Source organism: Desmodus rotundus, chromosome 6, assembly GCF_022682495.2.
Source record: "Desmodus rotundus isolate HL8 chromosome 6, HLdesRot8A.1, whole genome shotgun sequence".
Lineage (NCBI taxonomy): Eukaryota > Metazoa > Chordata > Mammalia > Chiroptera > Phyllostomidae > Desmodus > Desmodus rotundus.
This window is the reverse complement of record NC_071392.1, coordinates 7543182-7567046: the sequence shown is the minus strand read 5'-3', so window position 1 is coordinate 7567046 and position 23865 is coordinate 7543182. Positions and strand designations below refer to the sequence as shown.

At 46.9% G+C, this 23865-nt stretch overlaps 1 protein-coding gene across 1 annotated transcript in view; it reads left to right on the top strand.

Moving 5' to 3' along the window:
• Positions 1-5988: 5988 nt before the first annotated feature.
• The window catches only part of NPSR1 (neuropeptide S receptor 1), a 99007-nt gene continuing 81130 nt past the window's right edge, over positions 5989-23865 (top strand). The window contains exon 1 of the mRNA XM_024563065.2: positions 5989-6267. Coding sequence (XP_024418833.2) covers positions 6124-6267 — 144 coding nt within the window. The 5' untranslated portion in view covers positions 5989-6123. The remainder of the gene's footprint in view (positions 6268-23865) is intronic.

Genomic DNA, 23865 nt, shown 5'->3' with positions numbered 1-23865 from the left:
ACTAAGTACTAAAGCCTATTTCTTCTCGTGCCCTCTTTAAAAATGGAACGTGGCCTTCCATCTCTTCAGCGGACATACCTCGTAAATCACCGTAACATGTGCAACCCCTCCTACCTATTAGAGCAAGCAATTACCAGACGTAGTGCTGCACTTCCATCTTTTCTCCAGGATCCCGAGGATTTCTCTCTGCCTTCAAAAAAAAAAAAAGCAATTTCCTCTCAGAGGCTACTATTATTTCGTACAGATGATTTAGAGCGAGGCCTCGGCTCTGCATCAAAACATGAGGCAAAAATAAAAGGACGATGGAAGTCAACCGCGTGGAAGTCAATGACTGTGTCTCTCCACTTGAAAGCTCTCCTTTACCCAGAGCTCCCTGCACCTTTAAAATGGGGAATATTGCACCCACGCAAATATTCTGGGAGTTACCTGTAGTGACTCCGTCAGGTACACAGCACAGCAATCAGAGGGAATCCCCCCGCCTCCTGTTCCTCCCCCACATCCTTTCCACCTCTGCGCGCATCACTGAAACTCCTCTCACCGATCCACTCCTACCCCGATTCTAAAACCGCTCACAGAAGTCCAAGTGCAGCAGCTGCGACGCATCCGACTCAGCTAACACGTGAGACAGCCTGACTAGCACAAGCTAGGCTGCCAGCTCATTCCTCGGAGCGAGAATTCACCGGGTGGAGTGTCTACTAACACCTGCAAGTTCATCTCTGGAGGCGGCGGCACATCCTGGTATCAAAGGCTCGAAATCCCTCAGAGCAACTTCGCTTCCTTCGCCCCAAACCCGCACGCACTCACGCTTCTCCACGCCCGTGGAGAGGAAAAGCCGCGCGCCTCTTTCAAAGTGATTAGAAACCCCACGCCTCCCTTTAAACTTCGAAACCGTGGTCTTCTCCTCGTCTGATCTCAGAGCATTCATTCTCTGGACTACGCACTTGGAGGTTAATCACACTCAGCCCGAATCCCCTCCGGATTCACCCTGGACTGAATCCCTCGGTTCTCTCCAACCAAACCCTGAACTTCCCCGCGGCGCCTGCCATCACATACTCCTCACACAGCGACTGCGTTCACGGATTTGATGACAGACACCACGTTCGGTTCAGTACCACTCAAACCTTGGGACAGGTCGGAGGTGTGGACAAGCACCTTGGGACTGCGGCAGGAGGAGACTGTTTGTTTGAAAGGGTTGTTGCAAGGGCAGGAGAGGCACCCCGGCAGCAGGGAGAATGTTCCCCCGGGCTCTCTGCAGACCTCTCGAGGGTTAGGCCAAAAGGGGGTCAGGTGTGGGCAGAAACAGGTGTGGAGGGGAGTCTCGGGGCGGGGCGGGGGCGATTTCCGAGCAGCCGGCCTGTTCCAGCGAACGGCTGTAAACGGGCTCCGGCCGAGGGGAAGGACAGAGTCTTCACCTAAGTGTATTTTCCTGGCAGTTTGTTCCGATGGGCCCGTGGGGACTAAACAGTTCAGCTAAACATTTGTGCAGCAAAGAAAAGGAATTGGAGGGTCTGTGTCTGGCCTTGTCTAGGGCGGCGATGACCCACAAGGGGGCACCCGTGAGTCTGATTTGAGTCCTATGGGGAACTGGGATTAACTGCAGTGAGCTGTTAAGGAAACGCAAAGACGCGGTTAAAGGTCTCCAGGGTCCCAGGGCAGAGGTATCAAGTTCAACGGCGTCAGAGGACACTGTTGGAAAGGGGCAGCTCCTGCCCTTCAGGAATTTGGAGACGAAATGAAGAGCCCAGACCAATTTACACACGTTCAAAAATAGCCATAATTATAACACGAAGGGAAAAGGAAGGCCTGAGCCTTAAAGAACAAGCAGTCATCATACCACCGCATTCCCTGAGGTCAGGAAGGCAGAATGCATTTCCTGAGCCACCCTCCCCGCAAGAGCGGAGAACACCTAACCAGCGGAGCTGGACTTCTGTAAGCCACGCTCCCCTCCTTACCCAGAAATTCTGCTTTCGGGCTCTGATTGGATAGTTTTGAAGGAACGCAATGGTCCTGGAAAGGTGATCCAGTTGCACGTGTGGACGTCTCCCAAATGGACGTTAACTGTGACTTCCTGTTTTGAGAGCGAGAAGAAAGACTCCGGGCCCCAAAATAAAGAAATGAAAAAGGTCCCTCCCACTCCGCGCTGCTTGAGACTACGGGGTGTCCAGTGGCTCAAACTGGGCCTTGAGAAGGGAGCGTCCAGGGATGATGGGGGCTCGCTCTGTCCCCGGAGCACCAGGGGCAGCCTGCGGGGCTGCCAAGGCCGGACAAGGAGGGCAGGAGGGCAGCCCCGGGATGAAGACCAGAGGCCGGCTGCCAGCATCGCAGGCAGGGTGTAGGGACCTAGAGAAGGCTGCTCCCCTAGGACAGGGTTTCTCTTCCCTGGATGAGCATTGGAATCACCTGCGGAGCTTCAACAACCCCAGGCTCCAGGCTGCTTCCGGGAATAATCTAATCAGAACTCTGGGTGCTGAGACCCAAGCATCAGTATTCTTTCAAAGCACCCCGGGTTACTCCAGTGTGCAGACAGGAGGGAGAACCCCTGCCCCGCGGAGCAGTGAACATGTCATATGCAGTTTCCTAGGGAATGTAGAGAAGTGAGACCTTGAAGGGAAGGAATACAGCAAGTGTGAAACAGGAGCAGAAAAGCAAAACCTAAACAAATTATAGTAAAAGTGAAGCCCATCGCAGTCATCACTCACCTAAGGGTTTCTTAGCAGCTTTTATTTGGCATAAATGAAATCAAATACCACACGTGCTTTTGTGTCTACCTCTCCTATGATTCAAAATTTATGCCTGTCAGATTTCTGCATGTTGTCTAGTGGTAGACCGTTCATTCTCATTAGTGTATGTTCGCATCATATGAATACACCACCATTCCTTTATCCATTTCACTGTTAATGAGCACGTAGGTAGTTACCAGCGAGGGGCAATCACGAACAGCAGTGCTCAGTTCATCTTTACGTGCACACAAATGTTCCGAGGAGCAAAACTGCTGGTCACAGAACATGCATATGTTCAGCTGTAGATAATACTGCCCAGAAGTTTCCCAAAGCTTTTGTACCAATTAACATCACCGCAGTAGTGTATGTCTGTCCTTTCTCCTGTGGTCCATCAGTGCCTCTTTCATTTCTGTGGAATTGCTAGGGATGAATTCAGGCAAGGATTTCAATGGCAGGTGTATCAGTTGGGGTTTGCCAGAGAAACATATGCAATAGGAGGGATGGATGGGTGGATGGATGGATAGATACATAGATACATAGATAAATAGATAGATAGATAGATAGATAGATAGATAGATATTAGAAATTGGCTCATAGAAGCTGATAAGTCCCAAGGTCTGTAGTCAGCAAGCTGGCAAGTTAGGAAAACTGATGTGTACTTCCAGTCCAAAAGCTGTCCAGCTTGAGAGATTCAAAAAGAGCTGATGTTTTAGTTCAAGTCCAAAGGCCTGAAGAGATCAAAGTCCCAGACCAAAGCAGTCAGCAGTCCCCTCTTATTTGTGGGAGGATCAGCCTTTTCCTTCTATTCAGGGCTTCAGGTGACTGGGTGAGGGTCACCACCATAGGCAGGGCAGTCTGCTTTACTCAGTCTACTGATTCAATAGATAATCTCATCCAAAAACATCCCCAAGCGGGCACTGTTTGAAAGAGGCTGAAGGTATTATTAGTCAGAGAACCCGTGTAAAGGTCCCAAGTACCTGGACAATGGTGTGGGTGTTAACTATAGAAGGGGGGGGACTGGGTAGAAAAGGGCCAAGGGGGAAAGAACTGGGACAACTGTAACAGCCTCAACAATAAAACACACACATACACACACACACACACATCCTCATGGACTCACAGAGAATAATGTTTGAGCAAATGTCTGCACACCTTGCTGCCCAGTCAAGTTGACAAATGACTGCCACACCATGCTAGTCTGCCATGTTGTCTGCAGCCCTTCCTTTTAAGTGCTATATAGTATTCCACCATGAATACTGTTTGCTGCAGATCACTCCTTCTCACACTATTTCACTGGGTGACCACGTGGAAACGTAGTTATCCAGTCCCCTGTTGAGAGGCATGGGGGCCGTTTCCAGTTGGGAGAGTCTTGTTGATATTGTCACCATAAATACTTCAGTTGCTTCTGGTTTGTTTCAAACCAATGTTGCAAAGGCTACTGTATGCGTGTCTCCTTGTACATACATATACATAAAGGTTCCTCTTGGGCGGCCACAGGTCAAGAAATGACCACCTGGACTGTGAGTGGAGAGGAAACAACACATCCAGAAAGTTCTCTCTGCACCCATTCCCCATCCGCGGCACTACCATTTCTCTTTCTCCATCCTCACCGCAATATGACTTAACCAGCACCTGCCCTCTCCCAGAAGTTACTCACAGATTTTGCTTCATAAATTTGTATTGAAGTAAAATATAACCACAAAAAAGTGCTTGCATTTTAAGTGTGCGGTGCAATGCATTATCCTAAATTGAACAGACGTAAGTAACCCAGATAAAGAGATGGACAATTACCACCATCGAGAAATGGAATGTGCATTACAGGACAGGTAATTTCATCCTTACTGACCCTGCCAAACTGCTCTGCAAAGTGACCGCATCAACTAACTGTCACATCAGAAGGGAAAAAGTGTAGCCATTTCTTGTCATCCTTGTCAACACTTGGGGTGGTCACACCCTAGTTTTACTACACTAATAAGTAGAAATTCTTTCCTGTTGTTTTAAGTTGCTTTTCCTTATTTTTTAAAATATTATTGAGCATCTTTTCACGTTCGTTGGCCAGTGGGAATATTTTTTGCTCATTTTGCTGTTGGGTGGTTCACCTGTTTTGATCCTTTCTCTGAGAGCCTACAGCTCACACGGTTTTCTGCTTCCTGCCCCTTCATTATAGGCTTAATATCTCATCTCTAACACACCGATGCTTCCGAGGCTTCACGGATTATGCTAACGCTTCCCCAGGAACCTTCATGGGGGCTAGTCTTTTACAATCATCACTACACCTGCTACCTCTTCGACCAGGTGTCATTAGCCAGCGGCTGTGCTTATTCAGCTTCATAGAGCGTTTTCGGGGTAAGTGGCCAGTATTACACTTGGTGGCCATACCAGTAGCTGAGTTCCCACTGTTTCACACCCGGCCCGCCACCGAGGTTAACGTCACGCCTACATAGGCATTTGGGATCTGGTGCAGTTCAGTGCACATCCCAGTAAAAGCACCACCGTCTAGAACTTTCTGAAGGCAGGGGTTATCATCTCGTTTCCTTCACCAGCTCTGGGATCTTGGACAAGTCACTCCAACCCCAGGAGCCAGCCTGCTCTGGTGTAAAATGAGACCACACAGGCGCCCTCCCTGCCTACCTCCCAGAGTGGTTTTGGGTATCAAATGAAGGAGCGCTGGGCTGTTCTAAGTATTCCCCGGGCAACAGTGCCAGTCAGGATGAGGGGCTGTGGCTTGTGGACGTGCACAGACGCCAGATTTTCAGAGAGCCGCCCTGTGCACACCTAGGGTGGACCCGTGGGTATGAGATACAAATGTGCTCTTTGCCCACGTGTCTTGGAATAACGTGCAGGGTACCGAGCAGGCTACCGAGCAAATAGCTGGATGAAAATGGTATTAAGTTAGAAGGCATCCTCGGCGAAAACAAACTTACAGTTATGATTGGATTTCATATGTGCAAGCATGACCTGAATTAATCAACCTGCTGATTAGCCCGAATTCCTGTATTGTTGGGACTGTAACACAAAGAGGTGTGGGAGGGGTCCATTGTGGAAGGAAAAGCACATCTGGGCGGGGAGGCCTGTCTGGAGAGCCACGGGGATGACAGCAGGTGGCTCTGTCCTGCTCCCAGGGTGAGGCCGGGGCCCTGGGCAGGACGGTGGGGTGAGAGGCTGCGCCTGCTCTCGGATCAGAGCTGCCAAGGAGAGAGAAGCACGTGGACCCTGCTGCTGCCAGGCAGAGCACTTCAGTGAGGGGGGCTCCGGGGGGACTTTGTGAGTCTGTGTAACTGCGCTCCAGCCAGAAGCCTTGGGAGTTAGAGGAGGTGCAGCTGCTGCCTGGCTCTCGGGAGGAGCCGGACTCTCTCCCTTGGTTGCAGGTGCGGAGACAGCCAGCCTCAACACCACCCCAGCCATGCCAGCCAGCCTCACCGAGGGCAGCCCCAATACCACCGAGACTGCACAGACGCCGGATTCTCAGGCAGCCGCCTGCTTCCCCACAAGTTTCACGGAAGTGGTGGAGGAGGAGGCGTGGGGATCCTTCTACTCCTCCTTCAAGGTAAGCGTCCCACCTTGCACTCCAAACACTGATTTTAAAAAACAGGAGAGGTAGACCAGCTCCTTTATAATATAAGTAGCCAGTATTGTAAATAGGGGCAGTTTGTTTTCTTTACTTAAAAGAATGAATGAAAACCACACTGATAAGCTAGAGCAACAAGTTCTGTACAGCCAGAGAGGACCTACAGGGAAGTTTGTTATGAACCCAGGTCTTCTTCCTGCTGCTGCTGAAATGTGTGAGTATGAATGGAGGATTTTAAAAAAAAATTTTTCTCTTTTCCTTAGGTGAAAGTTCATTTAATCAACCCTACAGTTGTGCTTGAAATGTCTGTCTTGTAGGGGTTATTGCTGTAAGTTTTTTTACTGGGAACCTCAGAGGCGTGGCAAGCCCGCACCCCCACCCCGGACAGGAAAGGCCAGGAGAGATGTGGTCCCGGGTTACTGATTCTTTGCCTTGGGCATCAGTAACAGATAGATTCTTGGGCTGTACTGGGTGGTGTGACCGTTTGCAACAGGTGTCCCAGAACAAATAAAAGAACCAGAGTTTGATGAGTTTTCAACGCGTGTGTATGCGAGGGCTGCATGGGGGGATATTTCTCATTAAGCTGACACTGTTGTTCCCTTTTCTGCAACGAGACAGTGGTCAGGGCTAAAGCGGGCACCTGGAAAACAACAGCTTCCTGCTTCTTGCGTCAGCATGCGTGGGGCATCAGGTTATTTCACACGCTGCCCTGCGGCAGACTCAGGCACGGCAATAATTCTCAGGTCCCAAGCTGTCCCTTTAGACCTTAAAGGAAAATACTCAGAAAAATTCTAGCAGTTTTTAATTTTTTTACAACCCTCTTGGTGTTCTGGAAGTTATTTCATTTTTACCCAAGGCACAATAGAATTACTGTAACATCCACCTCTCTACTGGAGCTCTGATTCCGTGAGAACACAGAATAAAACTTTCAGCAGGGGGCCGTCCCCAGAGCCAGCCTCACGCTCCTCAAGGAACAAGACACGCTGTAGCAAAGCATAGCCCAAATAAGTCACTTAGGCTGGCTGCACGGGACCCTGCCCCTTGGAACCCCTTCTAAAGCATGCACAGGCACAGCCCAGCTGCCCAGCGCCACCGCAGGAAATGCACACTGAAATTGGAGCTTGTTATCATTTACCCGTTGGCTGAATAAGCCCCTCTATGAAATCTGCCTGCAGACTCAGAGCTTCTGCCTTGGAGAAGCAGGCTGTGTGCTCCAGGAGGCACAGGGCTGCTCTTGGACACGCTGCCTCCGCACCCTGTGTGACATTCATCGAACGTGACAGCAAACAGGGTGAAGGGAGACTGGTTGTGGCAAAAGCGATGACCACCAGCACTAACGCGGTTGTTCTGAGACTCAGGCAGTACCCACTCCCGGCGGAGACCCGTTTGCCATTTTTGTGTTTTATTTTTTTAAGACTTTATTTTTATTTTTTTATTTTTAGAGAGAGGGGAAGGGAGGGAGAAAAAGAGGGAGAGAAATACCAATGTGTGCTTGCCTCTCACGTGGCCCCCACTGGGTACCTGGCCCACAACCCAGGCTTGTGCCCTGACTGGGAATTGAACCAGCGATCCGTTGGTCTGCAGCCCACGCTCAATCCACTGAGCCACACCACCAGGGCAGCCATTTTTTCCAGTACAGCTCCTGAAGGGACATTCCGAATATTTGGACAAACAAATCCCTCCCCCGCGCTCTACTAGTGTTGTGCTCCATCCTAGCAACAGCGTCTCTGAGCACTAATGGGAACCCTTGCTCTGACCTCATTCCTGTTGATATGTTTGCCATCAGACACGTGGGCCACTTGGCGGAGGAGAGAAGCAGAGAGAGAGCAGGCCAGAAGCTGACAATATTCTTTTGTTGTTGTTGTTCATTTTGGAGACATGCAAGCCTTGACTAAACACAGCGATTTTTAGTTGCACGGCAGTCAGTGCTGGTGTTTCTGGAAACCTAGCTTAAATGTCTTAGCCTAACTTTTCCCACAGCGCCCTGGGAGCCTAAGCAGCTCTGATGCACGGTTGAGATGGATACAGTTCTGATAAAAAGAAAAAATACCCGTGTTCACTGTGACGCGTTAATCCTTCCAGCTTCTTCAGAAGAACGTCAGAATTGGGTTTGTGTACTACCTTCCAAGTGTGTCCTTTTAAACCCCTCTGTCCGTCTTTACCAAAAGCAGTAAAAATGTTGTAAAAATAAAAATGCGGACAGCAGGAAAAGCAGCAGAACTAATAACAACAGCAATTGCCACACATCTCGCCTCAGGCTCTCTTCTTGGTGACAGGAATCTTTCTAAATGACTTTTGTGACAGGTCTCACTTAATTCTCACCACTCATGGAGTACCCTTCCGTCTGCAATTGCTTTCCATGTTCATCTGTGTTTATCTAAGTTCTACTCACTCTTTAAGGCTCCTTTGGGGTTGCTTCCTCCATGAAGCCCCCCTTGACTGATCCCTCCTCTGAGTCCCAGTAGGGTCATGGAGGGTGCCTCTCCCCTTGCCACTTAATCCAACTCTGTCTTCATCTGCTCTTTCAATATGTATAACAGTCATTAAGCTCCTCAAGTAGTAAAAGCAACACCGGATGTTTGTTTCAGATTCTTTCTAGAAAGCAGCACCATCCTGGGCAGACTCAAACATTTACTGCACAAATGAAGTGTGGGGTTCTCTTTCTGTCCCTTGCCTGCATGTTGTCGGATGGGGCGTCAGGTAGCTTGCTTTCTCCCTGATGGCGGGGGAAGTCTTGGTAAACACCACCACGTGGGGCAGCCCTGCCCCGCCCGGCCTCTGCCAGCCGCACGCACTGAGGTCCTTCTCCGCAGGCACATTCAGCACATCCTCATCCCAACGTGCCCAGGGTGACTTGTAGATCCTGGTGGGTGGGCTGTGGAATTAGTTGTGGCACCATGGACCGGTACCCCTGTTCCTGGTTAGCCCCGGGGAACCCATACCCACTGCATTGCAGCCTGGACTCAGCCACCTTGCCTCAGTCTCCAGGCCTGGGCTTCTAACTTAGCTCCCTGCCTAGCACTCCCATTCTTCTCCGAACCCCAAAGCTCTCTGGGCAGAAGGCAAGATATTCCTGCCTAGATCTTCCTAGCCCTTCCTTCATAGGCTTAGATCCTTTTCCTCCTTCCCATCTCCACCCCCAAATCCTTGCCCTGCTCCCACTGGTCTGACCTGCTGCCATCCTGAGCACATCCCGGCAGGGCGTCAGGAATGAGTTCACCACCTTCTCCCTCTATCATGAACTTCAAGTGACCGACACAGTGTGGTCCTGGGTTCAAGGTCCAATTCAGGCCTTGGTTTCCTTCATGGCTTCCAGCTTCTCATACTTTCAGGGTCCCATCCCACTTCCTTCCTCAAGTCCCAAACCCCAGCATTAAGAAATCATCTACCAGTTTTCAAGGAGGACGGGGCCTGTCTCTTCAGAAAGTAAACTGGGGGCCTGAATAGAAAGCTGAGCAAGTTTTGTTTTTAAGAATGTCTTTTATTCACACAAGTCATATACACAACAACCGTCAGCAACACTTACATAACATTACGTGCCAGGCGCCATTCTAGGTTCTTTTCATAGATTAGTCATTTAGTTTTTCTCAACATCGCTATCAAATAGGTACTAGTTTGAACCCCATTTTCCAGAAAAGAAAACGGTTAAGTAACTATCCAATATCACAAAACGAAGAAGGGACAGAGGCAGTATTTGAACCCAGGTAGTCTGGCCGAAGTCTGAGTATTATACTGCAGTGCTCATAAAAAGTTATTTCGAAGTAGTACAGGTGTATTTGGGTATGAGAGAAATCTCAGAGGCCTGCCTGGTGGGGCTCAGATCTTGAAAAAAAAGAATGTGGGATGAAAATGACTGAAGTTTAAGAAAGACTGATTTAAACTGTCTCTAAGTTTTAATTATACAGAATGCTCGAATATCTTCTTAGACATACTGGAAGAATTTCTGTAGAGTAGATACAGGGATGTAGGTTTACTGGGTTATTGTTCTCCAGAATGGCTGTACCAACATGTTTTCTTGCCTTTTTTTGAAAAATAAATAAGTTTATTTTTACCCCAACTCTTCTTAAAACCATGTGTAATCAAAGTTCGTATGTAAATTATATCATAATGTGTCTTTTTATTAAGCATTTCATTGTTGTTCTATTACAGTTGTCCCAATTTTCCCCCTTTGCTCTCCTCTGCCCAGCCCAATCCCGCTCCCACAGTAAATTCCCACACTGTTGTCCATGTCGGTGGGTCATTCATAAACATTCCTTGACTAGTCCCTTCCCCTTCTCTCCACCCTTAGCTCCCTCCTTCCTCCCCTCTGGTCACTATCAGTCTGTTCCTTGTTTCCCTGCCCCTAGTTCTATTTTGCTCATTTGTTTGTTTTGTTCATTAGGTTCCTCTTATAGTTGGGATCATATGGTATTTGTCCCTTACTGCCTGGCTTATTTCACTTAGTATAATGCTCTCCAGTTCTATCCTTGCTGTCACAAGAGGCAGGAGTTCCTTCTTTCTTTCTGCTGCGTAGTATTCCATTGTGTAAATGTACCTTGGTTTTTTGATCTACTCATTTACTGATGGGTACTTAGGCTGTTTCCAGCACTTGGCTATTCTAAATAACACTGCTATGAACATTGGGGTGCCTAGGTTCTTTTGAACTGGTGTTTCAGGATTCTTAGGGTATAATCCCAGCAGCAGAATCACCGGATCAAAAGGCAGTTCCATTTTTAGGTTTTTGAGGAAATTCCATACTGCTTTCCACAGTGGCTGCACCAGTCTGCATTCCCACCAATAGTGCACTAGGGTTCCCTTTTCTCCACATCCTCACCAACACTTGTTGTGTGTTGATTTGGTTATGATGGCCACTCTGACTGGTGTGAGGTGGTATCTCACTGTGGTTTTAATTTGCCTCTCTCGGTGACTAGTGATGTTGAGCATCTTTTCATGTGTCTCTGTGTGTCCTCCTTGGAGAAGTGTCAGTTCAGGTTCTTTGCACATTTTTTAATTGGATTGTTTGCCTTCCTGGTGTTCAATCATACAAGTTCTTTATATATTTTGGAGATCAAACTTTTGTCCAAGGTATCATTGGCAAATAAGTTTTCCCATATGAGTGGATCCCTTTTCATTTGGATGATTTTTTTTTAGCCTTGCAGAAGCTTTTTAATTTCATGTAGTCTCATTTGTTTATTTTTTCCTTTAGTTCCCCTACCACAGGAGATAAATTGGGGAAAATATTGCTGTGTGGAATATCTGAAATTTTCCTGCCTATGTTCTCCTCTAGGACTTTTATGGTGTCATGACTTATATTTAAGTCTTTTATCCATCTTGAGTCTATTCTGGTGTATGGTGTAAGTTGGTGGTCTAGTTTCATTTTTTTTTACATGCACCTGTCCAGATCTCCCAACACCACTTATTGAAGAGGCCATTTTTACTCCATTTTATGCTCCTGCCCCCCTTGCCAAATATTAATTGACCATAGAGACATGGGTTTATTTCTGGGCTCTCTATTCTGTTCCATCGACCTGTGCGTCTGTTCTTATACCAGTACCAGGCTGTTTTGATTACAGTGGCCTTGTAATACAGTTTGATATCAAGTGTTGTGATCCCTCCTACTTTGTTCTTTTATCCTTAAGATTTCTGAGGCTATTCAGGTTCTTTTTTGTTCCATATAAAATTTTGAAACATTTGTTCTTGATCTGTGAAATATGCCATTGGTATTTTAATAGGGATTACACTGCATCTATAGATTGCTTTGGGTAGCATGGACATATTAATGATGTTAATTCTCCAATCCGTGAACACAGTATATGCTTACGTTTATTTGTATCTTCCTTAATTTCCTTAGTGTTCTGTAGTTTTCTGAATACATGTGTTTTACCTCCTTGGTTAAGTTTATTCCTAGGTACTTTATTTTTCTTGTAAATGGGATTTTTTTTCTAGTTTCTGTTTTTGATATTTCATTGTTGGTACACAAGAATGCCTTCGATTTCTGAATACTGACTTTGTGTCTCACTATTTTGCCAAATACGCTTATTAGGTCAAGTAGTTTTTTGGTGGAGACTATAGAGTTTTCTAGGTATACTATCACGTCATCTGTAAATAATGACAGGTTTACTTCCTCCTTTCTAATTTGGATGCCTTTTATTTTTTTCTTGTCTGATTACTATGGTAGAACTTCCAGTATGTTGAATAAAAGTGGTGAAAGTGGACACCCTTGTCTTATTCCTGGCCTTAAGAAGAAAGCTTTTAGTTTCTGCCCAGAGGGTATGATATTGGCTGTAGGTTTCTCATATGTGGCCTTTATTATGTTGAGTTATGCTCCCTTTATTCCCACTTTGCTGAGTGTTTTTATCATAAATGGGTGCTGTATTTTAGCAAATGCTTTTCAGCATCTATTGATATGATCATGTGACTTTTGCCTTTCATTTTATTTATGTGATGTATTACGTTTATTGATTTGTGAATATTGTACCATGCTTGCATCCCTGGAATGAATCCTACTTGGTCATGGTGTATGATCTTTTTAATGAATTGCTGGATCCAGATTGCCAATATTTTGTTGAGGATTTTAGCATCTGTTTTCATCAGAGATACTGACCTGTCTTTACCTGGTTTAGAATTATGATAATAGTGGCCTCATAAAAAGAGTTTGGGAGTCTTCCTTCTTCTTGAATTTTTTGGAATAGTTTGAGAAGGATAGGCGTTAGTTCTTCTTTAAATGTTTGGTAAAATTTGTCCATGAAGCCATCTGGTCCAGGGCTTTTTTGATTACTGATTCAATTTCACTAGCTGTTATCAATCTCTTCAGGCTTTCTGCTTCTTCCCTATTCTGTTTTGGAAGACTGTATGTTTCTAGAAATTTGTCCTTTTTGCCCAGATTGTCCAATTTCTTGGCATATAGTTAGTTGTTTGTAGTAATGTCTGACAATCCTTTGTATTTCTGTGGTATCAGTTATAATCTCTCTTCTTTCATTTCTGATTTTATTTATTTGGGTCCTCTCTCTGTTTTTCTTGATGAGTCTGGATAAAGGCTTGTCACTTTTGTTTATCTTTCCAAAGAAATAGCTCCTGGATTTATTAATCCTTTAAATTGTTTTTTTAGTCTCTATGTCATTTAATTCTGCTCTGATCTTGACTATTGCCTTCCTTCTACTCCCTCTGGGCTTTGTTTGTTGTTGTTCCTCCAGTTTTTGTAGATGTAGGGTTAGGCTGTTTATCTGAGATTTTGAAAGCTGTGCAAGTGAAAAATAAAGGTGAAGTAATAGCCCCGTCATGGTAGCCTTTCACTTACTGGAAAATTCGCTAGCCATCTTTTCCAAATCCCTGATTCTTAATGATGAGAAAATTAATTCAGAGTAACTGGGAGGGAAACCTGTCTCAGTTAGTAAATTGCCTAAGTTATAAAATAATGCAAATGAATTCAGTTTTATTGCTCTTAGGTGAGGGGAGAAACATGAACCAAGACTGCTAGGTATTACGTAATGATGATCTTTTACTGAATCTCCTTTAGGGGTTAGTTACAAATGGAACACAATTAGTCTGCTGTTTGTATGCAAATGGTGGCCTCCCTGTGCTTGAGGGTGACGGGAGACAGCTTGTTCCCCTCCCTTGCTGCTCTCCCAGCCTGCTGTCTTACCGTCCCTTTTCCTAACATGCCCCTCCTCCATTAAGGTAACAGAAGCAAATTCCAGTTCAGCCCGTTTCCATTCTCTCACACCAGGCTTTAAGCAAGAGCTCAATTTAAGAAGTTTAAGTGAGCTGTACTGTGCTTGTTTTTGTTATATTTAGGTTGATGATTTATTTGTAAGAAATTCTCCCTACTGAGTACTGGTATTTTCACCTTCAGTGACTGTCATTTCAGCTCCTCTCTGCCCACTCGCCTGCTTCCCAGAACCCTCCTCTTAGGCTGTCACGCCCCTTCAGGACTTGCTTGTCCCCCTTCCTGCTCTGGACCCCAGGACCACATCGTCCTTCCTGGCACCCGGGACCCCCTGGTCCCCTTGGCTTCCAGTGTATGTCCTGCAAGTTATAACAAGGGGTCTTGGCAATTGCATCATGCATTTTTTATCCTCTTCTAATTAGTTCCACTCGATATGTTCATTTTCAGTTCCTACCGTTGAATCCTGCAGCTGTTTGTATGGAAATTACTATGCATTTGCTCAGTGAAGTAATTTTTATAGGTCTGCTATTTACTATTACACAGCCCCGACATGCCTCTTCGAGTCCGCTCCCCTAGGTCTGCTCCACCATGTCCAAGTTTCCCTCCGTGTTGTTGAGAAAGGCACAGATGTTGCTGGTTGGCCCCACAAGGATGCCATACAATTCCCAAGTCACATACTCTAGTCGTCAGAAAGGAAAACTTTACCAATTAAACTTCTCCTTGTGTGACTAATGCATCTGACGGCAGGGCACATGATCCTCATTCATCAGAGTATGCGCAGTCATTACAGAGTTTCTCGGCCTGTGCAGGGGTGCAGCACGCTCCCGCGTGTGGCAGGGATGAGGGCGAGGCCGGCCCAGGGAGGGAGCTGAGCAAGTTGGCATTGGCTGAGATGAGCATTATTCCGGCCTTCAGAAGTGATCATCCTGGCCCCTACGCTCACGTGGACCCTCACATGGACCCCCACCTGGCCCAGGTCAAGTGTGCACTGTCTTCTGCTACAGTGTCCCTTTATCATGCTTCCTTCAGGGACACAGGCGGTCACAGCTCTCTCAATCCTGGCTGAGTGTCTGTGTCCTTACCAGGAATGAAAAGTTTCACTTCTTCACTCCCACGTCTGGGCATCAGAGAACAAAGCGGGGTTGTCTCTGGTTCTTTCTCTGCCCCCTGGGTAGACGCTCAAACACTCACACCGCAACAGCTGGGAAAATCCCCAAGGGCATGCATTCCTGGGTTTCTGTTCAGCGAGCCCCCTCTAACCCTGAGCCCCCAACACTTGGCGGTGTCATCTCTTCCTCTCCCTTCTGTGCTAACCTGTGCAGATGGCAATATGATGTCCTCTCATCAGGGCCCTGCTGTCCTGACACCGGGCCCACTGTGGCCCCCTCACACTCCCACGTCCTTAGCCTCTTGCTGTGTCATGAGTAATTGACCACACGTTCTCCCAAACTTCTAATCCTCGGCTCCCTGCTCCAAATGCACAACAGATGCGTCCTCTCTCAAGCGAAAAGGCCATTTCTCTTCGCCCTCCAAGAAGCATTTTGCAAGCCTGACGCTGACTTCTTTCTCTCTGTCTGCATTGATAGAGTGAAGATTTTCCCCTGAGGCCCGATGGCTGCCTGGCTGGTGGAGGTTTTATCAAGGAAGTAGGATAGAACCCATCCATTAATGCTTCAAAACGTCCCCCTAACATCCATGAAATAATTTCCTTTTTATTGTACTGGGTAAGAATGTTCCCAGCCATGAACTTAAGTAACTGAATTTGGTGCCTCTCTCAGTCCACCCGAGTGTAGAAAATGTAGCCTAGCCATCCACTGGTGTAATAAATTCAGGCTCTCAGATCTTCAACATTTTAGTGCGGCATGGGCTCTAACACCAGACGGCTGAGGTCAAGTCCAATCCGGTGCCACCACCATCTGGCTATGTGACCTTGACAGTTGGCTTCTGCCTGTGCCTTGGTTTATTCATCTGACAAATGATGCCCTCGAGAGCATGGTCAGGAAAGAGTAAGTGACTGACTGCTTGTGAGTGAAGAGTTGAAGAACAGCGAGTGGCCTGAAGCAAAGAGTTAATACATGTGCGTCATTATATCCCCCAGTACTAGTACTTGCACTCTTTCCTCAAAGCTGCTTACCGAGAGGTGACAAGCCACCATCATCTCAGACCCTAAGGGAGATCCCCGCAGGTTGGGACTCTCCGGGGTGCTTTCAATAATGGTCGGGTCCTTAAACAGCAGTGGTGAGTTGAGCTGTTTCTTATCTTTCAATTAGACTATGGACCGGGTACAATGAGATATTTAGAGAAGATTCCACTTCTGACTTTACAGTCCTGATATAATGTCTGATTTTTATCTAGACAAGCTTAATGGCCGACTGCATGAAAGGCTACTTACAGAAACGGGAAATTATGCCCTATTCAGAGAGAGGACGGATGGGCTTCCACAGTGCCGAAAAGGCTCTCGAGGTCACAAGAAAGCAAAACCAGCCAAGGTCACCGGGAAGTCATTAAGGAGTGATCAGGGCTCTTTTCTTTCTCACTTAGGCAATCCTGATGGCTGCCTAAAAGTGATGGATCTCTTACTTAGTCCAGTCAGCACTGTGCAGTTAGCACCACAATTTCAGGGGATGTCATTGGAAACTCCCTTCAGCTCTAGGAGGGTTTCAAATAGCCTTCTTGGTTTCTTTTAACCAGATGTGAAACTGAAGTCTAAGAGAAGTCAAAGATGTGAATTCTTAAAAAGTAAAACAAAATAGGAAAGAAAGAAGGAAGGAAGGAAGGAGGGGAGGGAGGGAGGGAGGGAGGGAGGGAGGGAGGGAGGGAGGGAAAGGGGACGAGAGAGAGGAAGGGAAAATTGTAAATATGATCTTCTGCTGATTTTAGTCAGCATAGGTTAGACTCTGCAGCAGTAAAAAGCGGCCCTTTAATATTAAGAGGCGTCTGTTTGCATCTTTCAGAGCAGCTGTGACCTCCGCGAGGTCTAACACACAAAGGGTTTATTTTTTTTTCTCATGTCACAGTTGCAAGCTGGTTACTTGTTCTAGAACAAGTGGTTTCCAAGGGAGATGGCAATTTTACCTGCTTTGGTCTGAAATGGCACATGAGTTGGACTTCAGTTCCATTGGCAAGAATTAATTAGCTGATGGGCACGGGACACGCAGCTTCACTGCGTACCCTTAGTCAGGGGAGCACAGTGCGCTGCTTTAATGTGTGGTTTATCTTCCCCTTTGGCAGATAAAACCCAGATGCTTCACCTGGCCTGTAGCCTTTCACAGTCGGACCCAGCCACCCTCCCTGCTCTGCCCCTCCCGTCCGGTACCACACTGCATGGGACATCTCACCATATTCCAAAGGAACAAGGCTCTGGTCACCTTTGGTGGAAATGCCTTTCTCACACCTTTGTCTTCTGATATCACGTCTAAGCTCAATGCCCCCCTCTTTTGTGAAGGCTTCAGGTTTGGTTAGTAGTCTAGCCCCATTGCTACTCCAAAGCACTTCAGACCTCTGTGAGACATGATCCATCTCGACATACATGTCTGCCTACACACAGAAACACATACCACACACAGACATAAACACGGACACACAACCCCTAGATGTCAGTCGTTTAGGAGCAGCTCTGAATCCCACTTCCGCCAGCACAGTGCCTGATGTACAGCGGTTAGATGGCCCATAAATATTTTGTTGAACCTAAGAGCATATCAAGAAACAATCTATATAACATTTAATTCATCAGGTCCTGACAAATTTGTGGGAACAGTTTAGAGTGGAAGGAGTCATAATCCTTGTTCTACAAGCCATTGGGTTTGGATTTTAAAGACACCGTGATTTGGGGGACTCGTCAACACCACGGCCATGCAGGGGGAGAGTGGGTAGGTGGATCTCTAGGTCTAAAGCAAGCATTATCCGAGGTCTGTCTGTTTCCCTTCGCACACTGCCAGCTCTGGTTCCGCATCTGAGTATTGGAGGCCACCCACCTCTAAGCCATGAGGCACCGTGCAGGTATTAAAAAGTACACATGTTAATAGTCTGTGTGTGTGTATGTGTGTGTGTTACACACTTTCAGAGCCACAGCAGAATCCGAGAGTTTAACGGAGGCAATGTGATACATGGTTCTCGCCTTTCATTTCTTTCTCCCCTCCTGGCATCTTCCTTCCAATTTTTTTCCCACTCCAACCCCCTAATGAGATCTTAACAGTGATTTCTGGGTTTGGCACACAACCTGGGAATCGTCTGTGCCTTCGAGAATCCATTTTTCCAATCTCGTGTCATTTTCTACTATGGTTAGGATGGGCTGAACCACAAAGCACACTTAGACTTCTATGCCAAATAGAGAACAGCAGGAAAGTGGATTTGACAGGGGCAAGAACCAGGCTAGAGGACCAACCTGGCCCAGGGGACCACCCCTGCTGGGGTAACCAGGGCCCCTGAGGATAGGCTCACGGTGGTGTGGCCAACCCCATCCAAATCCAGGAGGCGCAGGTAGGATTGGTGCTTGGAGTCAGGCAATGAATGGCTGCCTCTGCAGACCTCAGAGAGGGTCCCATGGAGTGACTGATGAGAGGTGGGGTGACTAGTGTCCCATCCTGGGCAGGGCAGGCTTACAAGACTACAAGACTCACATAGAACGTATGGGACCTGGGAACGCAGGCAAGGCAATGAGAGGACAAATAGAAACCAAGACAGATACCAACTCTGTGGACTGGGTGCAGACTAACTCATTAGACTTTAAACTCTGCTGACCAGCCGCCCAACTTAGGTGCACAGAAAATAAAACCAGTTAAGGGTAGTAATTTAGGACATTCTGCCTAGAATCCTTATACCGAGTTACTCCCGTACCCTCTTCCCCTGCCTGTCTTCCAGCAAGATGACCAGCTTCCTGCCCTGGCCTCGCATCTGTCTCTGCTCTTCCACACACTAACTTCCCAGGATTCTTTTGAAACCTCCTGCTAGACTGGGAATTACAGATTGAAAGTATCAGGGTCCGAGCTGAGATGAGCCCTCAGTGAGGGCGGAGTTCTTTTCAGTCATTGTCCTCTGTTCATCAGCACCTCCAGAAAGAAAAATAAAATCCAGCAGGCTTATTTTATGATTACATGGATCATCAGGAAGAATAGTTTCTTGATATTCTTATTACATAGTAATTACCTTGATTTCTACTACCTTGTGGAGAGTTTAGCCTAATTTGAACCAAATATGTTAGTTTTCTATATTTGAAGGGTCTAGAAATCAAATAGCAATTTAAACATTAACCTCAGTTCTAGGTACATAGCAGATGTCCCCATTCATTTGCTCAACAAATTAGTACCAGGACCTGGAGCCCCACGGGCTCTCCGGTGATTTCTTACCTCTCTGGTCTGGTGTATTATGAGAATTCAGTCGGAATCCCAGAATTTAATTGCCTCGAAGCTTCCGATACAACCTGGAGGTCCTCTTGTGATCTAAGAACAAATCACAAAAAGAGACTCACATTAAAATGACCATGGGACACTGGCATTTCTGTTTCTGGTAAAATCTGAGGGTTCACTAGCAACCAGAAAACTGAATCAGACAGTTAGGCAAATGGAGTCCCACGCACCCAACTCTGGTGGAAAGAGAACAACAGTTAAGCAGAGGGAAATGAACTTTGCTAATTGAACATGAACTGTGACCCATGGCAGTGATGATGAAATACTCCAGACCCTAGACTTCTAACCCTTTCTGGTCAGAGTAGAAAGAGCTGATGTAGTTATTTAATACGTCCTGGAGGCAAAACTAGGAAATAAATGTTGGACAGTGAATGGCTCCCCTGTTCAGCCCCAGTTTGAAGGAGGTAAAGCTGTTGTATTCTATCACCTGTGATGATGGGCAAAGGCCACTCCAGCAAAGAAGGCAAGTGGAGAAAATTCCAGATGAGGAAGACTTTTTTCTCTTGGCACCAAGTTCTTCTAACTCAGAACAAAGATCCAGGGTGGACATTGCCCCATTTTTGAAATAGTTGGTTTTCAGGACACTGGTCCAATTTCTGTTTTATTATTTTTTAAACAAGCTTTTTTTAAAGCTTTTGTTTATTTGTTTTTTGTAGAGGGGAAGGGAGGGAGAAAGAGAGGGAGAGAAATATCAATATGTAGTTGCCTCTTGCACACCCCCTACTGGGGACTTGGCCTGCAACCTGGGCATGTCCCCTGACTGAGAATCCAACCAGAGACCCTATGGTTTGCAGGCTGGCTCTCAATCCACTGAGCCACACCAGCCAGGGCCCAATTTTTATTTTATATACAAGTCTTTCTCTGCTCTGTGCCCATACTTAATGTTCACAGACAGCCCCATCTGTTCTCTGCCTTCACGCATATGTATTTTTGGTTACCTCCCTAGGGTCTCTGAGCCTTTGACTCTATCTCATTCCCCAAGTTTAAATGCAGGAATCCAAACCTTTGCAGTCTGGTACTACCTGTCTCACTTTACATAGTGTGCTCCCTGTGTTACATGGTGATTCATCATCAATGGAGTTAGAGGTTTCAGATCTTTGCTCTTGATATTTGCAACCCACCCCCACAAAGTAAGGAGGCTGTGAGCTGCCTCAGAGGCTGGGTGCTAAGAATGAGAGGTGGCACCCAGGTCTCAGTGCCAAGAAACACCGCTTCCTTGCCTGCTCACTGAGGACAGAGGCTGAATTATAACCTTTCGGAGCCTTCATTTCCTCCCTGGGGAAGGAAGATATATTTATTCTTTTCTATGTTCGAGACATGCACCCTCAGCATCCCAGGAATAACAATAATCATACAATGAACCACGAAAATGTAAGGGATACAGAAAGCTTGTGATCCTTGGGCCAGATGGTGTAGCTACACCTTGTGTGACATTTAGGATGACTGTTGTGTGGAAGCCAGACTCAGCTTCAGTGCCCAGCCATTCAAACACACATGGACCTTTTGCTCAGCCTGGGAGAAACAGTCACAAAAACAACCGAGCTCCAGAAACCCAGCTTCAGACAAGTTTTGGGTCGGAGGGAAAATGAAGATCTGATTCCCACTTGAAAATGGGAAGCAAATGAGGCAACTTCAACACTCCGGCCCTCCTTTGGAGCAGAGAACCACTGCAGGGAGCAGAGCGAGGGCCTTCCAGTCAAGCGAAACCATACTCAAACCTCAGCTGCATCACGTTTGAACCAGGTAGCCCAGGTTACTTCTCTGAGCCCCACTTCCCCCCTGTGAGACAGGACGGGGACATCTCATCCGTCAGGTGGTGAGGATGAAGTGAGCAGTAAGTACAGCATCTTGGATGATGCTCAGCTCGTGACAACCAATGGACAACACACGTTAATTGATCACCTACTATACAGTGCAAACTCAGTGCCAGATTCACGGAGCCGGTCGAATAACATTAGCTCCCGTTCAGCACACGGATGACAGAGATCCTTTAGACATGTTTCTTTCAGTCCCCAGGACTCAGCTGGGAAAGAGGATCATCACTCCTTGGTTTTGGGGGAATCATGTCTTCCTCTCCAGACCAGTCTGACCATTCCAGTTCCAATCAGAGTCACCCAACTAAATGTCCTGCACTTCCTGAGATGATTCCTATGTCAAACAACCTTTTCTAGGCTACGTCTAAGTACCCTTGCACTTGTCATCAACCATATAGCCACCCTACAGATAGTTATTAAGCACCTCCTGTAGGGAAAACAGAATGCCACCCTGGCACGGTGGCCCAGACCTAACGTCTGCCCTGCTGGGCACCCTTGTGGCCCAGAAACCTATCCCCTGGAGCCAAATCCCAGGTATTGGCTCTGTGGCAGCAGCAGCATCCCTTGGAGTCTAAATCCCACGTTGGAATTCTCTGGTCCGAAGAGAGCTGATGTCACTGCATGGCCTCAGTAACTTGAGGTTGAAAACAAATTAACCATGAAACCACAACCACGTAACTGCCATTAGTCGTTGAAAAATTCCAAATTCCACCTGTTCTACTACTCAGTATTGAGCATCTGGCTGGATTATTTCCTCATGTGACCACTAGGGAGCATTTAGTCCCCAATGATATTCTGAACATGGTTTGGGGACACCTGGATAGAGTGCCTGGCAGGCTCAGGCGAAATTCCAGTAGAAAGATAAGATGAATGGGGTAAAAAAGGTTGCGAGCTATTTATAAATCACTCCTCAAGCCTGTCTGCAGTCCATGACGCCAAGGAAGGCGGGAAGCCGATGTTCACTGGGGGTGCGCTATGCTTCTGGCACTGAACGAGAAACCTCCATTGTCATCAAGGTATACATCCATCACAAGTATCCTGAGGCAGATTTTATTTTTATCTTCATTTTATAAGTGAGGAAACAGGCTCGGAGTGCTTATCACTTACCAATGTATCACACATCTAGCAAGTACCCAGGAGCCTGACCCCAAGTCAGGCTGGTGACACAGTCTCCCCACTTTTATGCCAAATTGCTCACCTGATTGTGATGTCCACATGCCCCTGATCTTGTTTCTTCCATTACCATAATTTTCCAAATCCTTATATTCCCCTGGGCTTCGTGTGTATGTGTGTGTATGTGTGCATGGGTAAGAACGCTATAAATAAATGAAAAACACTCAAACTGAGTGTTTTCATGTCATGACCCTATGTGATGAAGCAGGATTTGAGCTTGGCTGAGTATAATTTGTGTGTGCTCCATGGTTTACTCTCCCTTGTAGTGCCCACATGTTAACACTGTAGACAATGAATTGGTGTTGAATGAATTAATAAACAAATAAGTATATGTGGCTCTCAGGAAGACCCCAGAGCAAGAGTGGGGGACTTCCTCCATCTGGAAACTTCCTGAAGACTATGAGGTCAGGTGAGACTGTCTTCCAACAGAAAACTCCAGAACAGATGTCTGGTCAAGAGGGGAGCACAGACAGACAAGCCTCGCCTCCTCGCACAACCACCGCGAAATTATAACTAAACTATAGAACAACTGTTCTCAGAACTGTCAGAAATAAAGTTGATTGGAAGTCTGACAACTACGGAATTATAGTAATTACATCTATCCAGACCAGTAGGAGGAGCAGAGATGCGTAATGGGCTGGTTCCACATCCACGTGCAGTGGATAAAAACTTGGGAGGGATATTTTGGGAAAAAGAAGTCCCAGCCCCACACCCCACAGCCCAGGGTTCCAGTGCCAGGAAGATAAGATCCCATAACTTCTGGTTGTAAAAACCAGTGGGGATTGAGTCTATGAAAGAAGCTTCTGGAGTCCCAAGCAGTTCCTCTTAAAGACCCCACACAGACTTACTCAGACTCACTCCCTCTGAGCTCCAGCACCAGGGTAGCAGCTAAAAAGGCACCAGTGGCATACAGGGAGGAAAGTGTCTGGTATCAGGGTGAGAGCTGGAGGACAGCTTTCTCCAAGACAGGAAGATAGGCCAAGGCTATTGTCCTCTTTCTGAACCCTCCTGCCACAGAACCACACAAGTGACAGGCAGGTGCCATATCTGAGACTCCATCAATCTGGCTAACACAATTTGCCCTTCCCTGGAGATCCCCTGAGACTCTGTCCCACTCAACTTCCAACCCACCTAAGCTGTTAACAGTGACTTTTCCATATGAATGGCTGGTCTTGGCTCTTGCTTCACAACTTCCTAAATCCTCTCACATAAGCAATAGCCAGTCTCAGTGAGCCCCCAGCCACTCTACCTCTTGCTAAGTGGCCCCAGGCCTGGCACTAACAGCAGCCAGACTAGATTCACAGCTTGGCTTCTCCTGGGAATCTCCAAGCCCAACACAAGTAGCAGCCATCCCAGATTGCTTTATAGCTCAGGCAGGCTGGCCCCGGGCAGAACAAAGGTGGGGGCTGACCTTGGCCTGCACCACCTGGGAAACCCCAGGACCTGCACAACCAGTGGACAGCTACAAACCACATCGGAGTACCACCACCCTGCCCCTGCAGAGCTGATTCTCCATCAAGGGCGGAAGTTGGTGGTCAGT